Genomic DNA, 20,973 nt, shown 5'->3' with positions numbered 1-20,973 from the left:
ATAGTTCTATCAATACTCATAAAACGTTCGAAGTAAATCGGTATTGTTTCGTATAGTACGAGGGGCTTGGTGATTCAATGAGAGATGGTAATACAATGTTGGTACACTTTATTTTAATAATCATATAATATTGTACAAATTATTACAGTAAACTATATATTTCTGTAATTACGCTTACGAATGTTTCTCTGCATTTACCATCATGGCGTAGCCATAAAAGTGGCCGGGCAAGTGGTAAAATTAAATAATACAGCCGTACAGTGCAAAAACGCACTATGTTATTTTTTTCGATATCGAATGCAGTTTCGTTTGCCTCTCTAAAATTATCCCCTACAATAACGTACAAAACTTATCGAGGAAAAGGAAATCGAAATTATTAAATTAATCTTGTCACTTCTTTCGACTATCTACATATCAATATAAGCCTATTATCAATCCAGAGTGCATACAAGAAGATAATTAACTGTCTTCCCTTCTTATACCACGCTATCGCTATTCTATAGTAAACTTTACATATTTATATATATAATATTTCAGCTGGATATTATATATATACATACATAAAACGTTGTATATTCATATGCCGCGACGTGTGCTAACATGTTCAATGCTCCATGATCAATTTCTCTCGTAATCCAAAACGGAAAAAATGTATACACGTATGTGTGCCATCCTATTTTATTGATATAATCGTTTATATTATATAGTCTATGTTAATGTACATTTTTTTGTTCTTATAAAAGCGCAAAAAAAGAAGAGGAAAAAAAAGAAGGAATAAAACCGAATGTTTTATTACAATACTTTGCGACCGAGGATGTCAACTTATAGGTAATAGATACAATTTACAACTTCGACGATCTTTGACACTATAACTTATTCTCGTACATGCAACTTTACGAAATCTTACAAAAAAAGAGAGAGAAGCTGATTAACCAGCGAATCGTCGAGTTCCGCCACCGTCGCTTGAAAGTACGCCAGCGGAACTAGGAGGGAAAAGAAATATAAGTGTACATGATAGGGCGAAAATTTCGGGCGAGAAACTATTTGGTATCTAATCGCATACCAAGAAAGAAACAGGGAAAATAAAAGACGAGATATTGCGGGACAGTCTAGGGCACTCTGGTTAATTAGTACAATTTGTTTACTTCGTATATCGTTCGGAAATTGCTTCGCAACGTGGCGCGTAGACGTATCGAATATATGCGTAGAGTTAAGGACAGCTTTTCTCGTCGTTCGTTGCCCTACGTAATATTGTTATTAGCGTTAATAACAAAATAGAATTAATTCAAATATATTTGTCTTAGAAAAAGAATTTATATTATAGTGAATTTGCTATTCAAAGAGTGATTCGCAATATGACATGGTGAGTGTCGCACTTTAAAATGTAAATACACTTAGTATTTATAGGTTTCCATAGGCGTGTTGTGTAGGTCAGAGGATTTATGCAGCTCTATGATCAACCAAGGAATTTAGACTGAAGGCCACCCTTTAATATTTTTACAGTCTATTTTATGTATGTCCGATAACAACAATAAAAATTCTTAAATAAATATATCGGTATAATCATTGATGGAATATTATTATACGCAATCAACTAGGTTCTGTTAATTTTTTTTCCTTTTTATATTATCACCCCCCCTCCCCCCTTATTTCGTTTCTGCCAAAGAGTTGTAGGTTTTACGTGTTGGTAATTGCGTCTTAAGCATAATATGCATACACATGTACACGGCACGTCAGTCACTGTGTACTACAAATGACCGGGTATGGAGTACCACAAAGTTACGTGAAATTCAGTAAGACAAGACACATGTATCACTCTGCTGATCATTGCTATTTTCCTCTGCCCTGGGATCCACCCGACCTGGTCGTAGGTTTTGCCGGCTGTGGAATAATCGTGATCTCGTCATTGATCTTCAATGGCTTCAGAAGGGAGTCATTGGATCTGGACGACGGGGATGAGGGTGTGTTCTTCTTGTCCATTACTCGCTTAGCTACGACACTATGCGCCGAATAAACATGGTTCTCGAACTGCTTATACATCCCAAACGTGGCAGTGCAAACTGTACACTTATAAGATAGATGCGCCGGCTTTAACGTCATTCCGTGATCTCGCGCAACGTGATTTAGTAACTTCCATTGATATACCTAGAAATTAAGTTGCACAACACTCAGGTACCCGCTCTACTCAACCCAACAATCACGAGACTCGGGCGTGCGCGATTCTGAGCGTTGAATAATCAGAAAGGGGATCAACTTACCCTTCCACATGCGGGGCAACGACCTGCATCTTTCCCTTTATTCGCCGCTTCTTGCATACTAGATGTAACCAGCCCATGAGACCCGAGTAAGTGTCTTTCGAGACCCTGTAATAACATACATAGCAATAAGCATCGAAAAGAGGGAATTATGCGATAAGAATAGAAAGTACAGTACTGCGTGTACCCTAAACCTGTTTAAATTCTCAAAACTCTCGAAACTTGAAGTGCTGAATCGGTTTTGTAACTGAAATATCTTGCTTCGAGAACTTTTCTATTGGCCATAGTTAAACAAAACATAACAATATATACAAATTCTCTATTCATTAATTTTATGCTTTTTCTTATCTGGCTTTCGAGAGTTTCGAATCACGAAGAAAGTGCAAAATTTTCAATTCTCAAGACTCGAAACTTTCTTAGATTTCGGCGCATCGAGAAACCCATGCCTAGTTCAAATCTTCATTGGGCAGGATAGTATTTAAAAAGGTACAAGTCAAATTATTCGACTTCACAAACAACAAAATTTATGTGCTTGTATACCTGATCTGTGAAAAACCGAAACTGACATTTTTGGCAGTTCAATGGAGGTCTATTGTAAATCATCTTTGGATGTATCTTTACTTTGTGGATCCATTGCATGTGATTACGTAGTTGTTCTAGATCCTGAAAGAAACAAGGAACTGTACATGACGAATAAAGTGCGCGTGCATATGAATTTCACTCTTGCACTTTGCAATGTCAAGAACGTCGGAGATGAAAAATAGTTAGTTTACCTTAATGTAACCATCGCAGATTTCACATATGACAAACGTGGTCTTTCCTCCAGACTTTGATGATGTCCCAGAACCAGGAATAGAACTTTGAGATGTTGTACGCGGTAGCGGGGTTATAGATATACTTGGTTGACTTAGTAATTTTGCTGTAGGATTTTTAGAACTGCTCGTTGTGTTCTGAAATACATAAAACACACTAATTGTTTAAAAAACAATCGTATACGGGCTAATCAAACGCTATTTTCTCAGAAGGTACACAGTATTCGTTATGTGAAATAGCGTCCACCTAGAAAATTATACAGTACAAACTGAAATTTCCAATTCTTTCACCTCCAGCGAACATTACTGCATATAACATATAAGCAAAAATACTAAATATATTCATACAATTTGTTTCCAAACGATATTCATTAATAGCAATTTTATTAAATCAATAAGTCAACTTCAACATATTAGTTGGTAATTTCAGTTTCGCACAGATAATAATACGGCAGATTGAATTGTCTGCAAAGAAAATGTTTTCACATTTGTCAGAATGTTCCAATTTGGTTCCCTCGAAATATATAAAGAACGTATGATTATGCCAATGCGAAATCAGACAGGTTTTGCATAACGCAACATACTACACGGACAAAATACATTGCCGAAATGAATAATCGCGGCACTAGTAGGGCTGCATACTAATGCACATAGCTATAACATTGAAAACATTGTTAAACCCTATAAGCGATTATGTGTAGCTTCGATTAATGAAAAGATATTAAGAGAAAGTGGTTATAAAAGCCTTTTTCCTTGCGCCTGCAGAACACATCATCCATGCGATCAGAAATTTTGCAAAAATCAATTTAACCGTTCCTGGTAGTTTCCAACGTTTAATGTTTATTTACCTGTGACGAGGACAACCTACAGAGAGAGTCGATTACGTTGGGTACAAGTGCAATTGGTGTGGGTTGACCGGAACTGCCGCCGCTACTGCTACTCACTCCAGAGACAGCCGACATGACAGTCCCAGAGCCACCCACCACCTGCCACCACCCATATATCTTTTTACTAATTCTTTAACTTTTTGTTTACTGGCATTTATGAACTCGTACTTATGTACACTGGCGACCGATAAGAAACTGGACTTAATGGAATAAAATGACGGTGTACCACGGACAGCGGGAAGAAAAGACATGGAATGCCTTAGTTTAAGTAAATGAAATGGACAATGTTTAGTTTCGATTGGAGAGATTAATATTAATTCCCATACCTGTTACAATAACACAACGACTAAATTAATCATCTTTGCGTTTCATATGTCTTCTGAGATAAACCATTCGTATATTTATATCTTACGTATTGTACACTAACGCCAATAATTACACTATTCGTATTATATTTGAATTTACGCTACACGAGGGGCATGACTTTATGCAATTATCATTGCCCTTTCGACATGACATCATTAAATGCAAACAAGCATTGTTATACCGCTTTAATACGTGATACTATAATCACCGTTCCTGATTCTTCTATTGAAAAAAATTTCACATTGTTTCCGTTAGTTTTTACCAGAAGGAATTAGGTATAGAATGAAAGTGAGTTTTACCTGGAATATTTGGTTACTACCAAACTGGTACGAAGTGGGGACCAGCAGGCCGGAAGATGTCGGGCGATACATCATTCCTGCAACATTATCTGTAATGTACAGATTATTATAACAGTGTGATGACACGAGTCTACTTCGGTTTAATGTTAAATTCCGCTGACCTTGCCGCATCGTCGTGCCACCCGGTCGCAACGTTTTCATGTCCGAGTATCGTGGCTGCATAGGCGGCCGTCCCCTTCCGCGACCCGTGATCGGAGCGGGGAGTAATTTTGGTAAAAGCGGTTGTGCCCCTTTACCACTCATTGCCATGGCAAGCGCACTGGGGTTAGTCGGCCCGACGGCCCGTGCTCGATTTAGTCTTGGGATCTTTGCTGGCGGCTCCCAGTCGGCGGCTGGTTCCAAATTCTTCTCCGGTCTGAACTTCTTGGTGCATGCAAGTATATGCCGGGTCAACTTGCCCTTCTGGTTATCCTCGAACGGGCAGTTAGGGCATTGGTGGAAGGCCGGGCCGCGCTCCAACCTTCCGCGAGTATTATGTTCCGCCTCCATGTGAAATAGTATGTCGTGAGGGCTGCGCACTTCGATCGGGCAAAAGTTACATTTGTAGACGTAGTTGCGCATATGCGGTGTTTCTAGATGATGCTGCATGACTAATGTCGATTCCGTCTTGAAATTACAGAATTCGCATTTCTTCAGTTCTAAATGGAATGGTTCATTATTTTCTTTACTAAATTCTAGATTCTTGATGAGCGAATTTATAGCTAATTGAGTCTCGGCCGATGTGCTACCCTTGCCCTGCTTGCGCTTCTGTGTCCGTAAAAGATCGGTCTGCACGTACTCTTGCACAAGGTTCATACCGATTTGCATAAAAAACTTTCCCAGCGGTAAATCAAAATAAGTCAGTACTTTATTCTTATCGTCTTGCCTTACATCGTGCTTATCAGTTATATTACTAAATCCGGATTCAGTTAAATCCACTGAATTGTCAACTCCTCTATCCTCCCCGTCCTTCTTCCCCTTAGAGCTCCCTTCGTTCTCGCTCTCCTCGCTCTTATCTTTAGTCTTTTGACACGAATCCGAGGTGTCCTCATTGGATTCTTCCCCTTTGCTCTCATCCGCGCTCCTCTCGCTTCTCTCCTCCTTCTCTTTCTCCTCCAAGCACTTCTCTAATTTCGTGACGAACTCCTTTAACGGTTTCAGAGGCGGCTTCTCGTACACGTACGGTACTATAAAAGATGGCGCCTCTACCACGAACATATCGTCGGTTAAAGAAGGCAGTATAGGAGGCACCGTGGGTGTCACTGTGGTCATACTGGTCTTAGGACTCAGCTGTGCCGCCTTGGATGTCATGGGTACCGGTGTGATGGTTGTTCTCATATTAGGATACATTGTTTGCGTTGTCATACCCATCGGCACTACTGAAAAAGAGCTACCGCTCGAGACGGTATGCTGAGGTTTACTGTTACTCACAGGAACACCACCACGCCCAGAAAGAATAGAATTTGTGTCTATAATAACTAAGGTGGGCTCCTTCTTTCCTCCTTTCATAGATTTACTACCAGCGGCGATTTCTACCAAACGTTTAGTATCGTTCACTACGATAGTAGTTTTACTGTTTTTTATCGGTGACTTCAGTTTAGAATTTTCTTTATCCTTGGTATCGACACCAGCCAAAGGATCTTCGGGCTTAATTTCTTCTATGTCCGAGCCATCGTCATCTGCGTCCTCCTCTATTTCCTTTTCTATGTAACTCGTCCTCTTTATATTACGAGAACTTCTCCTTGGCGTAATACTACTAAGATCGACTTGTTTTCTCGGTTTCCTCTGCTTCGCAGGATCTTTATTGGCACGCTCCGGTGACACGTTAAGGCCATTCTTCGCGCTATCTGTTATTTCTTCGATATCAGGACTGTCGCAGCTACCGTTCTCTTCGCAGATCTTCACGTCGGATATATCCAAACTATCGGTAATTTCGCTACTATCTGTCAGCTGTTGTATATCACTGCAGCCTGATAAATTCTTGTTGTTATCCTCCTGGGCAGAACTTTTCAATGTGAACACATCGTCATTGTCGGACTGTATCTCTGTTACGCTCTCGTCCAGACATTCGACGTCCGAGTTGTTACTCTGTTCATCGACCTCCATAGCCTCGCAGGGTGTGTTTTTACACTTATCTTCAGTTTTAGACACTTCACTAGAATTGTTCGTCTCACTAACACCATCAGGTGATTCGCATACCTTCGAGTCATCCTCCGACTCGAACATCTCACCCTCTTTACTCCTAGTCTGCGATATTCTATCCTCCTCGCTGTCTTCGAAATCTAAATCCCCTTCCTCCATTTCATCTTCCATTCTATGCTCGTCCTCGTCGTCCTCCTCCCCATTCTCCTCCCCCTCGCCCGATGTCGCGCTGCTGGCTTCCTTCGATTCCAGTTTAGACGCATCGCTATCTGCGCTAACAAACTCTTCTCCGTCGTTATAATTTCCATTAACACCATTTGGAATCACATCTGCAAACACACGAACAACGTTTTTACATAAACAGCAGCGTTTTCACCAAGCGCAAGACCGATGTCAACCGAACATGGTACAAAGTAAACAGAGAATGAACGATGGATGATTCAGAGGAGTCATTAAAGCTGCAAGCAAGGGTTGTGAGCATACCTTTGAGAACCTTGTCAGGACTGGCCTGAGATGAGTCCTTAACAGGGGGTTCTTCCAACGTGCCTTCCATGGGGCCACCACTGTACAGTTGATCTAAACAATTAACAAGAACACGGGGATGAGCGGCTCGTGGCGACGACGCGTTTCATTACATCCGCGGCGACATGAACGCGAGGGCGGACGAAGGGTGGGAGGGAAGGGGGCCGGGCGGCGGGGAGGGCAAGGGAGAGGGAGGGAATTTTTAGCGGGGCCGAATTTTTCAAAATGGCGCTGCGAATCTCCGAACTCCTATTTCCTTGTTCCCATAACCAACAAAATTCGCCGTGGTACGTCTGACTTCCAGTCAGCGCGTGGCCGAGATGCGTCCGCCTCTGAACGTGAAATCTTGGCTCTAGCACGGCTCGGGGTGCGATCGAGGAAGCAGGGAGTCACCCGCGGATGCTTGGATAGAAACGATCAGACGAAGGAGAGTCCTGTGAAGTATCTCGAATGGTTAGCGTCTCTCAGTCAGTCACCTGCACTCGCCAGCCACCGCGTCCGAGCGCCAGCCAGCCAGCCAGCCAGTCAGTTAGCCCTCGCGTACCTCTCCTCTCAACCTTCGCAGCAACCTACCAACCTACACCTATACCTACTTGCTTACTACACATCCAACTCCAGTCTCTCTTTCTCTCTCCATCCTCCTCCCCCCGCCCATCTCTCTCTCTCTCTCTCTCTCGCTCTCTCTTTCTCTCTCTCCCCGCACACATGCACAGAAAAACACACGTATATACATTGCACAGAAAAACCGTCTCTATCACTCGCCATCCAAAGACGCGCGCGCTCGCGCGCGCAACCTTCCTAACTATATACTACATGCCGGACGGGACAAACACGCCAACCACCTACCGAACAACCCTATGACCTACCGAATCCGATCGTGACAGACTTGATCTCCCACGATGATTATTATTCCACTTACGCGGATATTCCCCTTACTAACTCGACGGTCTTTAAGTAACGAGCAAGCAGCCGCACGCCGCCAACCAAGATCCTACCACCAGCGTACGGATTATCGTACGCGAATGAAAAGGGAACTAGATAAATGAGGCCCATTTCGTTAGATTATCTATAGAATTGTGTCCACCGGAGCGGAGTCTTCTGTTCGACACGGCCGACCGGAATCCCATCAATTTTATCTCGACCAGTCTCGATTCCGGGAGGCTCCCGTACTCGAAGACTGATCTATTATACACCGACGATAACGAAGATAAGGTCCGCTCGAAGGACACCGTAGCTTTTCACGGGAACGATGCTGAGAGGCATAGCTTCTTTAACCTACACCCAACGCCTCCGTGTCCCCGGAACGGGAGCGTGGATCCCGTGGGCGACGACACAGTCGTGCCGTTCAATCGGAAAACCGAAAACGTGAAATAGTAGCCGCGGTATCGGCGATCCGGAATAGAAGGAGGCTCATTCAGTACGCTCGGCTCGGGGCACGTCTTGTGCCACTTAACTCCCCGCTATTCACGGATCCCGGCGGTTCTCTGCGGGCCAGAGGCACCAAGAGGCACAAATGGAACGCGCACCGAACACCCGTCCCGTGACTCCCGTGTATCCTGTCACCAGCCACAGAATAATACGCACCTGACCGTGCTCGATCTCCTAAACGATTCCCTGACACCGCGACATTTCTCACGACCAGCGATCTTCGGAGCGGCGCCGACGGCGGGAGCCTACGATTCGTCCTTATACGCACGATACACGATTTATTCACAAAACCTGTAAATAGTGAACATTCATTGCTGAAAATTAGGCACCAGAGGGCAGCCGCGACGGTTGGAAACGTTAAAAAGTTATGCCCAGGGCCGTCGCAACATAGTCGCGGGGGCACTTTTCGTCCGGGGGTTAAGGCGGACTGAAGGGGGGCGGCGGAGGGAGGGGGGAGGAGTGTGGCTTCTTTTCTCACGATTTCACTCCGCCTATTTAATCGGCGTTACACTTTTAATCTCATCATTGTCGTTCGCTTGCTCCTTTGAATATTCAGCAGAGAAGGCTGTTCTCGAAAACGCCGAGATTACTTGCTACTTTTCTCTTGTTTCTTAGGTTTTTTTCTTAACGTTCATTGATGGGTCGAATCCCCAACGCGTGAAACGATGCTCAGACAAGAATATCGATTGAGTGCTTCTCATGTAGAATGCGTGTGTTTCCCGACTTTTTCGTTTCGGAATATATGTGGTGTATGGAGTTTAATGGAAATTCGTGATACAGAAGAGTCTTCGAGGGCCGAGCACGTTGAAATGAAAAATAAATCCCACTGGATATTCGAATTTATAAATATCCAATGTATGTATTTGTAATGTTCGAATTTCTTTTTTGTACAATTAACGGTCCCGAGTTTCTCGATTTCCGTATGGAAGTTTTCTCAGAATTCTAACTCTTCGTTTTGCTGAGAATGCGCCTGAGTAGGCGAAATTCGGACGCGAGAAGATAACACGGTCGGAAAGAAGACACTGTTACAATTTTAAAGCAAAACAAACTACTATCGAACAACTTTGCTCCTTAAATAATCGCATCGAATATAATTACAAAAAGTTTGTACACAATTCGGGGAAACAAAAATTCTGTTTATACGATTGCATTTATTTGCTCCTGATCGATGTATGGCAAATAAATCGCATTGTCATAGCGATAGCATATTCGTGACAGAGGTTGCTAAAGGATTGCGAGCGTAAAACGAAATTTAGTTATGATGGGAAAAAGGGGTTTCTATTCGAAGAATAGCGAAAAAGTATCGGGAGGGATGGCGCAGGGGACTTGGGGGGATCGTCACGGCCCTGGTTATATTGTGTTATTCGGTATCACAACTGTACAAATCATAAAATCCAAGAAATCAATCGTCAGTTCCTCGGTGGCTCTCTGATACATTATTTTCTCGCCTAAGAGCGAAGAACGGGCCACTCGTGTTCACGAGGTTTATCGAAATTTAGAAAGCTCCCGCCATTTCTTCGTAAGGGCTGGCTTAGCTGTCGAACAGCTGCCGTGGTGGTCGCTGGCCGATCGCGATTATCCCCCCAAAAGAGGACCGATAATCGAAACACACACGCATCGCAAATGCCGCGCTATTTAAATTCACTGACCGTTCGGGGCACCGAGAAATATGCGGCTACACACGCGTACTCCCTTCGGCACTCGGCGCACACCGTTTTTCTATCGAAATTCTTCACATATACTTTCTGTTTATTTGGGTCCGACGTCACGGATCCTTCTTACCTCCGTCGTCGAAAACTGCCAAGATGGCGACGATAATCACGTGACCGCAAATTTTATGACGTACGCGTAATGTTAAAGGGACAAAACGACCAGTAGCGTTTGTTATACATTGTCACGTGACCGGGTACACGTGCACATCCAATGAGAGACCCTCCCAAGAATAAGGGCAATCTGCAATCGCAACAACGTGTAATAATGGGGTTGACCAACAAGCCCCTGCCCTTTACCCGTAAAACCCTTCGACAGGTATAGCCGACCGACCGAGCGAGTCGTAGAAAAATCTTTCAACCTTCTTCTGACGCTCTTCCGCAACTCTTTTTATATATCGTGTATATTGTATATACGATATGTATGTACTCTGTTTTTATGCACATACTACGTGAAACAGTAAAAAATTTCTTCTCCGTTCGTCAGAACGCTAGACAAAAGTCGAGCACAGAATTTTATCAATATTAAAATAAAAGTAGGTTTATTAAAACATTTCTATATTTACAAAATTCATTGTATCTTAATTCTCTTATGTTACTATTGGGAAAGATGGTCTAACATATATATATATATATATATGTATATACACATATATATAAATAATATTTACATTTATATATTAAATTCTATTTTATACAGTTCAATATTGTCTTATTATAGATATAAATATCCTTGCAATAATTATCATATATCGATGCATGTACATTCCATGATACTTCTTCGTGTATGCAAAATAAACTTGAAACTATTTTCTCTCAACAATGGAATCATTTACAGTGTGCTAGTAATATTAAAGATAGTCATCGTCGTTATCATCAAAAGATAGTACAGCCTTTTCTTGTTTCGCTTTCTTTATCTTTTTCTTCACTGGCTTATCAGTGACATCGGATTCTGGGTCCACTATTTTATTCTTTCTGAATATAATTCTCTTAGATAAGTCTGCCGGAGCATTAGCTTCCTCTATAATTCAAAATTCATGTATAATTTCTCTTTCAACAAATCCATCTCTTGCCGACACAAAACATTTCTATACCTTCCTCTTTTTTCTTCGCAAATGCGTCTGCCTCCTCTGCTGTTAAATCACCCGAATTCAAAACAACCACAACTGGCTGCTCTTCGGTAGGTTCGTCTCTATCGTCGTCAGAGTCTTGTGGCAATACTTCTCTCTGTTTTAAGAAGTCATTTAAATCGCTGTTCATGCTAGTTATAAACAAGCGTCAATTATAATATACTTAATGATCCCATTATACATAAAATATACGATAACAAAGATTGATAATATTTAGCATTATTGTCATAGTTAAGATTTCGTGCATTCGGTTCTATGTACACATTCTAAATACCATTAACTACCGTCGATCATTTTTACAACGCCCTTGCGTTGTTAATGATTAAATCAGTAATTAAGCGATTAATGATGAGCGATTAATGTATTGACATATACCTTGGTGTCTATAGTAGGTCCTTCCTTGTATCCAACTTGCTCTTTCAGTTCGCGCAAGAATTTCGGTTCATCCGGTTTAATGTACGAGATGTTGTGCTTTTTCCTCGACATCTTTTTTCCTATCTATCTAACGATACTTTCAAATACAATAAATCAAAACATAACCTAACTCCCGACTGGTACACAAATTAATAGCGCGCATGGGCGCAAGCTGGGCAGATTGGGAAATGAAATCTTCCTAGTGAATTTCACTAGGATGTCGTATCTCATTGGTCAGTAGCGGTCCCTAGTTACTATAAATGAGAAACGGTGGGAAATTTGTATTCTGCGGTCTAACGTTATTTATGACTTTAAACGCTGAATTATTTGTTAATTAATTAAATGAAGTTAATTATTAAATGGCAGGTGATTTAATAATACCCCAATTCTATATCTAGTAACAAATATATCTATTGAGTCCGACAACGAAAGTTTCAATCCTAGAAAAATAAAAAATACTTAGAACGTTTAGATTCTCACAAAAAGATTCGTTTTTTTTTTACTGTTACTTCACCGTCGCAAGGAATTGCAGGATAATTACATCTCTTTAATTTCGAAATGATATAATTTTATAATTGATTGTTCCTTACGATAACGATAATGTCCCTATGAACGATTATCGCAGTTTAAAACTACCCTTAATCAATTACAGAATCAACTGGCCGTAAAAATTTAAAAAAGATTCAAAAAGCGCCGCGAACGTCGATTGAGTCTTATCGATCATCCAGGAGTACATCGCTGGGAAAATGATTCGTTGATCGAAACGATAATTCAGTTAACTAAACGCGTAACCAATCGTGTGTTCCTGAAAAAGTGTCAAAAAACGTGGTCCGTCTTTCACGATCGTTCGGCGAATACAATACTAATTTTTCCTATATATCTTTGATATTGATATCGTATCATACGAGTATTTTATTTTTGGTTCAGTTTCCAGTCGTGCCACTTCGGAATTATTTAGAGCCCTTCGGAATAATTGGAGCTCCTGTGTCTAACTTGGAATTTACGTACTGATAATATTACCACGGTCCTCTTATCGACAATGCTCCTCCATTTGACTGAGAAACTGTACCATTCAAGTTCAATTCACCCTTGCAATGCATTGGTAATTTCCCCTAAACATCAGTAGATACATCAGTAATCATATGGGTATTAAAGCACGGTTTCCAATTATTTAGAGCCCTTCGGAATAATCGGGCTACCGACGTTGAACTTAAATGTGCGTACTACCGATGCAACCATCATCCTCTCGTCGATTATGCTTTCTGCATGATACAACTGGTCCATACTAGTCTCAACTAGCGTTCCAATTAGCCCTAATAGAGCGTTAATAATTTCCCCTATATATCTTTGGTATTCAGAACGAACGATTTACATCGACGATACAGAATTCCGGTGTCCCTACAGTTAATACAGACACTCTCTCCGATTCCACTCTGTATGCTGATCAAAGATATCTCAGCAAAAGTATTCACAGCTCAGACTATATAGCGCTCAATTCGTCCCTAATACAGTGGGCGGTAAATTTCCCCTATACAACATCCGCCGCTATAACCTATAACCATCCTCGCATCCCATTAGGGTACAGTTTCCAATAGAGCGAAAGGACTTACAGTCGCGTCACTTCGGAACTGTTCAAAGCCCTCAACTTCCCATCGGAATGGCTAGACCTGCGGTGCCGAACCTGGGCGTGCGTGCTGATAATATAGCCCTCCTCCTGCCGATTATGCTTCTCCATCTGCAGCACCTGCACGCACCTCGCGGCTGGCCCGTCCAGGCACTCGCAACTCAAGCTAGCGTCTAGTTCGGTCTGATAGGGCGGCGGTATCAGCAGGCTCTCTGTAGACTTTGTCGGCTGAAAGTGCCTGGTGGAGCTGCCGGAGTACGTGGTGCTACTGCTAGTTCTTCTCTGCACCGTCCCGGTCGGCGTTTTCGCCCGCCCATGGGCCCCCTTCCCGGGCCTCTCGGCACTGTGCGTCTTCGCGGTGGCGGTGTCCAGGTAACCGTAACCGAACCCGTAGCCACCGAACGCCTTGGTAGTCAGATTGTCCCAGGACTTCGGCTTGGCGTACTGAAGGCACGGCGGCGGTCTTTGGTGCACACTGGGGTCCCAGTACAGAGTGTCCGTGCTCAGGCTAGTCGTGCAGGAAGCGACGCTGTCAGCAGTGGTGGAGACGTCGCTACTCGTGATGGAATGGAGACTGTGCCCGGAGGTGCGCGAGCAATTATGAGGACCATGTTGCTGCTGCGGCTGTTGCGTCTGTTCCCGTTGCACGTGGTGATGCTGCACCTGCTGCACCTGCTGCACCTGCTGCTGCTGTTGCTGCTGCTGATTCTGCTCGTTCCTCGCCCGCCTTTGCTTCTCCCTGCGCCTGCGACTGGGGACGCAATTGGGGTCACAGCAAGGGCTAGCCAGATCGTAGGCGTCCAGGCTTCCGCTGTCCGATTGCTCCCTGCGTCGATTCGCGCTGGATATGCAAGCGACGCACAGGCTATTCTGGGGCGGGGGGTGAAGGGGCGTTGGGTCCGCTGCGGAGGTGGATTGTTGCTGTTGCTGCTGGCACGATTTGTGCGGCTTGGATTTCGCTGGGGTGCCTGTCATGCCGTTCGCCTGGTGATAGCTGTGCCGCGATGAGGCGGTCATCCCGGAGTCGCTGGACATCTTCGAGAGGAAGTGGTGGTGGTCGCTTCGGGACCGTGGCGGGCCCACCGCTACTAAGCAGGCCGCGTTGCGGGGTATCAAGCATGGCCGACCGTCCGAGAACTGTAAACGCATTGATTGGTCTGTTGAAGAGTTTGCTGACTATACGTAGATGTGGTACAGGGCCCACTTAAGGTGGAGGGTTACCTAGAAATTTTCGAAAAATCGATTTTTCGATTTTGATATTTTCTTGAAGTACAATATTTTGAAAATATTCCCAGAAAGTGTCAAGTTAATTCGCCCAAAATTGACAAAGTTATACACGTGTAAGTAGGTAGGTGTTCCTCGGTGTAGCGCTCAGGCCCAAAGCTTTAAACGCGTTTTCCACCAAATCATGATTTCAAAGTCGATGACACACATAACTCAAAAATTAGTGAACCGATTTACTCGCGGCTTTGCAGACTTATTTTAGGGTTAAAAATCTAAGCGCTATCGGGAGGTTTCCATTTTTTTGGTTAGATTTGTTTCTTTACACTAGAAAAACGAGCGATTTTTGCCAAATATCGATGCTCCAACTTTGCACAGTTGCCATTTTGTCTCAAAACAATTTTTCCAAAATCGGGCCCGATAGCGCCTAGATAATTTCATATATTATCTAAAAAAAAAATCGAATTTTCAATTTTGGATGATCCTGCACCGAGCTATGGTTGTCACCGCAAAGCGCTTAAAAAAGAAGGACGTCTCGGGCATGGCCTATAACTCACAAACCTTTCGATACTTTTTACCAGAAAAAATACTGAAATATCCGTGGGATGTACTCTTTCCAACAGACTAATATTTAATAATAAAAGTTTATCGGTTTTTCTAGAAAAAATTCCCAAAGAAGCATGTTATTTTGTCCGTTCTAGGTAGGCCTCCCCCTTAGGAATTAAGATTTTCTATGCGACTTCGGTGGGGAAAACTTTCTACGAGCCTTGGATGGGAGATAGCTTGACTGCACATTTTAACTTGTAATTCCATTCGTACACACTTTAGGATTTACAATCGTTGAACTTTTAAAAAGTAATACTTATACTAGGTATATCAAGTCGCTTGGTAATAAGCATATCTCGGTATGTTAAGTTTCCCTCCGAAGCTGTATGAAAAGATAGGGTTCGTTGCAGCAAGCGGGGTGGCTAAGTTGAATTTTAGAATACCACGTTGTAAAGCAACAGATGCTCCGTGGAGGTAGCTGGCCTGCAGCACTGAATCGTGGAGGAATTGAAGCTGGATGATGGCGACGGCTGATTGGGATTGCTGGTGATCACGCTATTGGGCGTTCTCTTGCGGGCTGGCAGTGAATGGGTTTTCCATCGACCCATAAGGATAGACCGTTCCCTTTCGCAGAGCCTCTCCAGCTCGCCTATGCGCGATTGGAGGGCACGTTGCAGCTCGATATACCGCATATGCAGTTCCACCTGGAACATATATTGGATATCGGGCTCGATTAAAATTCAGACCCAAAGTTATCCTTCGCGATGAGCTCATGGTGAATATCGTGGATGGAAAAACTATACTGAAGTCATGAAAGCAGTGGTGAGTGAAGGTGTGGTTCTTGCGAGCTAAAGCTATGGAGGTTGAGAAAGAAGAGAAAGATTATTATCTGCAGTTGAGGAAGTTTCTCTGGGCCAATTAATTAAATGTCAGGATGGGTTTTAGGCTTGTATGCCTCCGCAATGAGCGCAGAAAACACACTTGGTCCTAAAACGTACCCCACGTGTTTCACTCACCTTTCTCACGCAGTCCTCGAAGGACACGACCATTCGCATCCTGGTATCACAGTTCTTTATGAAATTGACCAGCGTTTTGTGGTCGGCCCTGTCCATTTCATGACCGTTTATGGAAAGTATCACGTCGCCCTCGCGCATACCAGCTTTGAATGCTGGCCCGTCGTATTCGACGTAGTCCACGTACGTGACCATCTCGATTTCCTGCTCCCTTTTGTAATGTATACCGTAGCTCTGCAATTTCACGTGAAAAGGTGTTATTTCAGCTCCTTTCTTCGGTTCAACTTCTGCCTCGCCGCGACTGTCCCATAACATACATTACTGTGTAACAGTTAGAATAATAAATACGTTAATACTAGATCATCCTTTCTTAAAATTAACAAACTGGTGGTTGCAGTAACAAATCTGCCGACGCGGCATACAAATATCAGGGAAAAATTTACAATAAAATATATTCGTATTGATATCGAGAAACGTTCCCCTTACTTCACGGTACCCCACAAGTCCTCAAAGCGTTGCTCAAGAGCACCTCTACCTAGTGAAATATTCAAAGTCGATTTCCTCCAAAACGAAGCTTCCCATCGGGAAACTTTATTCCACGTTTTCACCCCCCTTATGCTACCAGCCCCAGACCACCCTGTATATTCCGTGGACATCGTTAAAGGTGCGAACACGTGAATAGGCTACTTTACCTGCAACGTGAAACCATACGTGCCGTTCTTCTTCTCGACGATGATAGTACGTCGCCGTCTGTCTTCGTCCGTTCGCGTCACCCGATCCGACTTTGACCTTTCCAGAACAGCCTACGAAAGGATACGTTACTATAGCGAGCTTACCGCAGATGGACTCCGATTTCATTCGCCGAGATCGCACGTTTCGGTAAATAAAATCCAAATCCCGCTGGAACCGACGAATTCTAACAGATTAACGTGTCGTTCCCACTATACAGGCTGCTCTTGAAGCAAGCTATCAAACTCTGGAGGCTCACTCTACGCCTCTCGGCGGTGGACGAGGATCGTGGAACCATCTGCCTAGAAACGCTTCCGTTTGCAAATAGGATAAATTGCCAAGTCGACTAATCTCATCGCAAGGCTTATTATAATCGACAAAACTCTTCTCCAGATACGTAACCGTGTACAATGCAACTCGGACACGAAGCGTTTCTATTTTCTACGCACAAGCTCGCAAGATCTTCCTCCATTTTCAAGATCACTATAAAAAAGCTCCCAGAGCTTGACCGCCAATATTCAGAAGCACCCCGTCTCTACGGCCGCGGAGGCAGCATCGCGAACGGAAGCACCGCGGCCCGGAGCCTCTGGAGTGCCCGCTTCCGTCGAACGGTAGTCGGGAACGAGTGGAATCAACAGATAACGCATCCCACAGCGGTACACATGTGCGCGAGCGGTGACGGTATGAATAGATCGAAAGGTGCAAGCGATTTAGGTAATAAGATTTCAACACACGTTGTGCAGCCCACAGAACTTCCTTGACCACGAAAAACAACTCGAAATGGGCAACAAGAAGCTGCTCGAGGAAGGCTGTTTCAGCAAATAAAAATCATTCTTTCGATACACGAGTCGATGCAGTAACATTACACATTCCACGACACCACTCCATTCCTCCTCGTCGCTGTTCTCGGCGCCGGCACGGTGCTGTTGCCCGGCCACCTCCGTATTCTGCGGCGAGTTGTTCATGATTCCTCTGCCGCGAGCCGCACACACACACGCAGGAGAAGTAGAGAGACAGAGAGAGAGAGAGAGAGAGGGAGATAGAGGGGAAGAGGGAAAGAGGGAGAGAGGAGGATGTCCCCCAAACGGCGAGAACGGATATCTGCCTTCGGTGAGGACGTTACGCGTGCACAGGGCTCACTTTGAACGTCTCCACGCACTCCCTTTTCCCACCCATCGTGGCTTACATTTTTCAGTGACCGGGAGGTAGGGAAAGGGGGGAGATAGAGGCAACACGTCTGCCAGACCGACCAGCCAGCACCGAGGTTAACGTGCGTTTAGTCGCGATCATATATGCTCTTTTATTGTCATCCTCCTTCGCCCGCCGTTAGCGGGCAATGCGCCTGCCCGACAATATCGGCATACAACCCCGTGGCGCGCGTGGCAACGGGGGGTGACGCGCTCGGAGACTGGAGCACGCGCACTCGCCGCCCTCGCTTCCTCCTCCCGCGCGTTCACCCCCTTCCGGTCGCCTTCTATCGCCCACCTTCTGGGCCTCCCTCGGACGTGTGCTCCCCGTCGGGACAGGAATAACGCCCGACGTGCAACGTCCTTGCTGCTGCACCGACGCATATTCTTCGGAGAGACGAGAATGAATGGGATGGTCGACGATCCGGGGGGAGTCGAGGAGGAACGTGGAGGAGGTTTGGGGGTGCTGCGATCGGGGGAAGAGTGTGATGCGGTGGCCGGAGGAAAGTTTGGAACTCGATGAAGTTGATACTTTAGCAAGGCTTTAGATGTTGAACTGGCGACACTGCGGTACAATATTGTAAAATTCTCCAATCTGGGGGATATAAGTTTGAATTTTCTTTTGACTGGTATTGCGTAGGAGTGTAGGCGTGGGGTCGTGAATGGATTGGACAGGATTTCGAGTTTTCAGGGTGTGATTTAGGGGTTGTTCGGAATTGATTGATTTTTGGTGACGTGGACTGGGTCATGTATCGATGGGGATTGATCGTGGTTTGGGGGTGTTAGTTATCGATTTCCGAGGTTCAAGATGTGTGGATTGTGTTAGAGAAAATGCTAAATGTATTTTACTATAATTTTCTAATATGTTTCTATGCACTAATACATAATTCTGTAACATAATAACGACGTTTGATGTAATTATTTACCGGAGAAAAGTGATTTTATACAATTTCGTGCAAAAAGGGTCAGCTCCAAATTTTGAAAATTCACTCAACCATAGAAAGAAGACATTGCTCCTTAGTGATAATGCTAAATGCTGTGTCAATATATAAATTTCAAGTGGGTAAAATACTTTGTATATATGTTAAAATTGATATATATAAAAAAAAAAATTTTTACTCTACGTAATAATAATAAACATTGTGTAAAAGGAAAAGTCTGTGCTTGCTTTCATCTCTTTGTAATTAATTCGCAAAAAACACTTGATTTTTGAACGGCCTGACTGCCAAGTACCCTTAACATAAAAAATCAACCAATATACAGAGCTAGTGCTATCAAAATCACGGCTATTTATTTGAAGTTTCACGATCCTACGGTTTTGTACATAGGATCCCTGCGTATGTGCTGCGACATATTTCATTTAATCAGAAAACTCCATAAAGCAACGCGCCCGAGTGAGAGCGGAACGTCCCTGGCGGTGATATTCCGTGCTCGCTCCTGTCCTCCCGTTTCTGCACTATTTCCATTTCGGTAGTTCAGCGAATGCACCTCCAGCGACGAGAATAACGCGTCACGACGACGTCCCCGCTGTCACCGCGGTCCAATGTATTTTTACGAACTATTCGGGTAAATAGAAATGTACCTCGCGGCGGCAGATAAAGTCCCGCGGATCAAAAAGAACCGAGATATAGGCAACTGGTCTCTTACTTTATCACTTTCTGTACTTCCTCCTCCTTGTGTTGGTCGCTTTGTTCACTTGCGCGTCCTCCTCCGTGCACACGTCCACTTTCGTCTTTTGAAGGCGCAACGGTGGCAGAGGTGGAGGCTTTGGTCTTGGGACGGGAACATGTCTGTGCGGATTAAAAATATGATTCGTGTTTTTACATGGTCGATATCTAAGGAAATGACAAAAATATCCCAAGTCTGAGGTGATTTCTTTTCAGCACGGTCATGTATCTGCAATTCTTTTGTGCAGGAAGTTGGCGAAGCTGGGCATATGGTAATTTGCCGCGTAAAGAGATGACGCGAAGGTTCCAAGGCTGCACGGTTCTCTTTTAGTAGGATGATGTATCTACGCTTCCATCGCGACGGAAGTACGATACCTGTATTTGGTATTCAAAGCATTCTGCAGTTAATCAGGAAACACGAAAACTCAAAAATTTAGAATTTCTTTAATAATTTCAAAATTCGAATTTTCCTTAAGAATTTCCTTATTTTCCTTCAGAAGTTTTGTCAATATTTTCGTATCTTATTTATCCTGGTAGATACGATCATGATGTAAGGATATAAGGTGTGCTCGCTGAGCGGCTCATTTTCGTTTTTTACTGCGCATTCCCAATTTCCGCCTTATTAAAATACGTATGTGTATGAATGCATATGCAAGTGTACGGACGCATATCGAAATGTTGACAAATTCATTCATATGAAGGATCTTGGGAAGAGCAAGTTGTTGGCTAATTTGAAAAGGGTGCGCAAGAGCCCACCTTATATCCTTACATCATGGGTACGATAACCACATTCATTACTATTGACACACATATTAAAAAATAATAATAAATATAGGAGTTACGCATGATCAACCATCATGCCGCCGTTGTCCGCTGGTGTGCACGATATTTCTGTAACCACTGAACCGATTACCCTCAAATTTGGCCTGTATGTGCAACAAACATTACTTTATACTTTGATAAACCGGGATACCAATAAGTTA

The 20,973-nt window shown here is 43.7% G+C and overlaps 3 protein-coding genes across 14 annotated transcripts; all 3 read right to left on the bottom strand.

The window, feature by feature from the left end:
- Window positions 1–91: 91 nt before the first annotated feature.
- Window positions 92–10,552, bottom strand: Mep-1 (zinc finger protein MEP-1). Of its 8 annotated transcripts, none has more exons than XM_076829320.1 (10): window positions 10,400–10,545; window positions 8,907–9,041; window positions 7,284–7,376; window positions 4,781–7,129; window positions 4,620–4,708; window positions 3,916–4,053; window positions 3,029–3,205; window positions 2,796–2,918; window positions 2,259–2,363; window positions 92–2,145 (listed from the first exon to the last, which is right to left on the bottom strand). In XM_076829320.1, the coding sequence occupies exons 3-10, from the start codon at window positions 7,351–7,353 to the stop codon at window positions 1,831–1,833; spliced, it is 3,366 nt and encodes a 1,121-aa protein (XP_076685435.1). In that variant the 5' UTR covers window positions 7,354–7,376; window positions 8,907–9,041; window positions 10,400–10,545; the 3' UTR covers window positions 92–1,830. The 8 variants fall into 8 exon arrangements, with proteins under 8 accessions (XP_076685435.1, XP_076685407.1, XP_076685398.1 ...); XM_076829292.1 differs by lacking the exon at window positions 10,400–10,545 and adding an exon at window positions 10,133–10,354 and having other exon boundaries at window positions 4,620–4,696; XM_076829283.1 differs by lacking the exon at window positions 10,400–10,545 and adding an exon at window positions 10,133–10,353.
- Window positions 10,553–10,973: 421 nt separating this feature from the next.
- Window positions 10,974–12,173, bottom strand: LOC143377746 (uncharacterized protein KIAA1143 homolog). Its single transcript, XM_076829399.1, has 3 exons — window positions 11,965–12,173; window positions 11,554–11,686; window positions 10,974–11,480 (listed from the first exon to the last, which is right to left on the bottom strand). Exons 1-3 carry the CDS (start codon window positions 12,073–12,075, stop codon window positions 11,311–11,313), a joined length of 414 nt encoding a protein of 137 aa, XP_076685514.1. The 5' UTR covers window positions 12,076–12,173; the 3' UTR covers window positions 10,974–11,310.
- Window positions 12,174–12,529: 356 nt separating this feature from the next.
- Window positions 12,530–18,654, bottom strand: LOC143377722 (uncharacterized). Of its 5 annotated transcripts, XR_013087400.1 has the most exons (6): window positions 17,871–18,653; window positions 17,100–17,210; window positions 16,411–16,641; window positions 15,838–16,098; window positions 13,203–14,764; window positions 12,530–12,985 (listed from the first exon to the last, which is right to left on the bottom strand). XR_013087400.1 is itself a non-coding variant. In XM_076829368.1 (5 exons), the coding sequence occupies exons 1-5, from the start codon at window positions 18,099–18,101 to the stop codon at window positions 13,610–13,612; spliced, it is 1,986 nt and encodes a 661-aa protein (XP_076685483.1). In that variant the 5' UTR covers window positions 18,102–18,654; the 3' UTR covers window positions 12,530–13,609. The 5 variants fall into 5 exon arrangements, 4 of the variants coding, with proteins under 4 accessions (XP_076685483.1, XP_076685500.1, XP_076685469.1 ...); XM_076829368.1 differs by having other exon boundaries at window positions 12,530–14,764; window positions 15,841–16,098; window positions 17,871–18,654; XM_076829385.1 differs by having other exon boundaries at window positions 12,530–14,764; window positions 15,841–16,098; window positions 18,003–18,654.
- Window positions 18,655–20,973: the final 2,319 nt, after the last annotated feature.

This window comes from Andrena cerasifolii, chromosome 1, assembly GCF_050908995.1.
Source record: "Andrena cerasifolii isolate SP2316 chromosome 1, iyAndCera1_principal, whole genome shotgun sequence".
NCBI classification, from domain to species: domain Eukaryota; kingdom Metazoa; phylum Arthropoda; class Insecta; order Hymenoptera; family Andrenidae; genus Andrena; species Andrena cerasifolii.
This window is presented reverse-complemented; position numbering and strand designations above follow the sequence as displayed.

Coding starts and splice junctions, on each gene's coding strand:
- Mep-1 (XM_076829283.1), bottom strand. CDS start 10,187: ATGTATCAGAGAGCCACCGAGGAACTGACGATTGATTTCTTGGATTTT. Junction 9,042..10,132: donor TTTCTTGGATTTTATGATTT/GTACAGTTGTGA, acceptor CACTATTTACAG/GTTTTGTGAATAAATCGTGT. Junction 2,919..3,028: donor TCTGCGATGGTTACATTAAG/GTAAACTAACTA, acceptor TGTTTCTTTCAG/GATCTAGAACAACTACGTAA.
- LOC143377722 (XM_076829354.1), bottom strand. CDS start 18,101: ATGAACAACTCGCCGCAGAATACGGAGGTGGCCGGGCAACAGCACCGT. Junction 16,099..16,410: donor TCGAGGACTGCGTGAGAAAG/GTGAGTGAAACA, acceptor TATATGTTCCAG/GTGGAACTGCATATGCGGTA. Junction 14,765..15,837: donor ATCTGTTGCTTTACAACGTG/GTATTCTAAAAT, acceptor ATGCGTTTACAG/TTCTCGGACGGTCGGCCATG.
- LOC143377746 (XM_076829399.1), bottom strand. CDS start 12,075: ATGTCGAGGAAAAAGCACAACATCTCGTACATTAAACCGGATGAACCG. Junction 11,687..11,964: donor GACCTACTATAGACACCAAG/GTATATGTCAAT, acceptor TTCTTAAAACAG/AGAGAAGTATTGCCACAAGA. Junction 11,481..11,553: donor TGCGAAGAAAAAAGAGGAAG/GTATAGAAATGT, acceptor TTTGAATTATAG/AGGAAGCTAATGCTCCGGCA.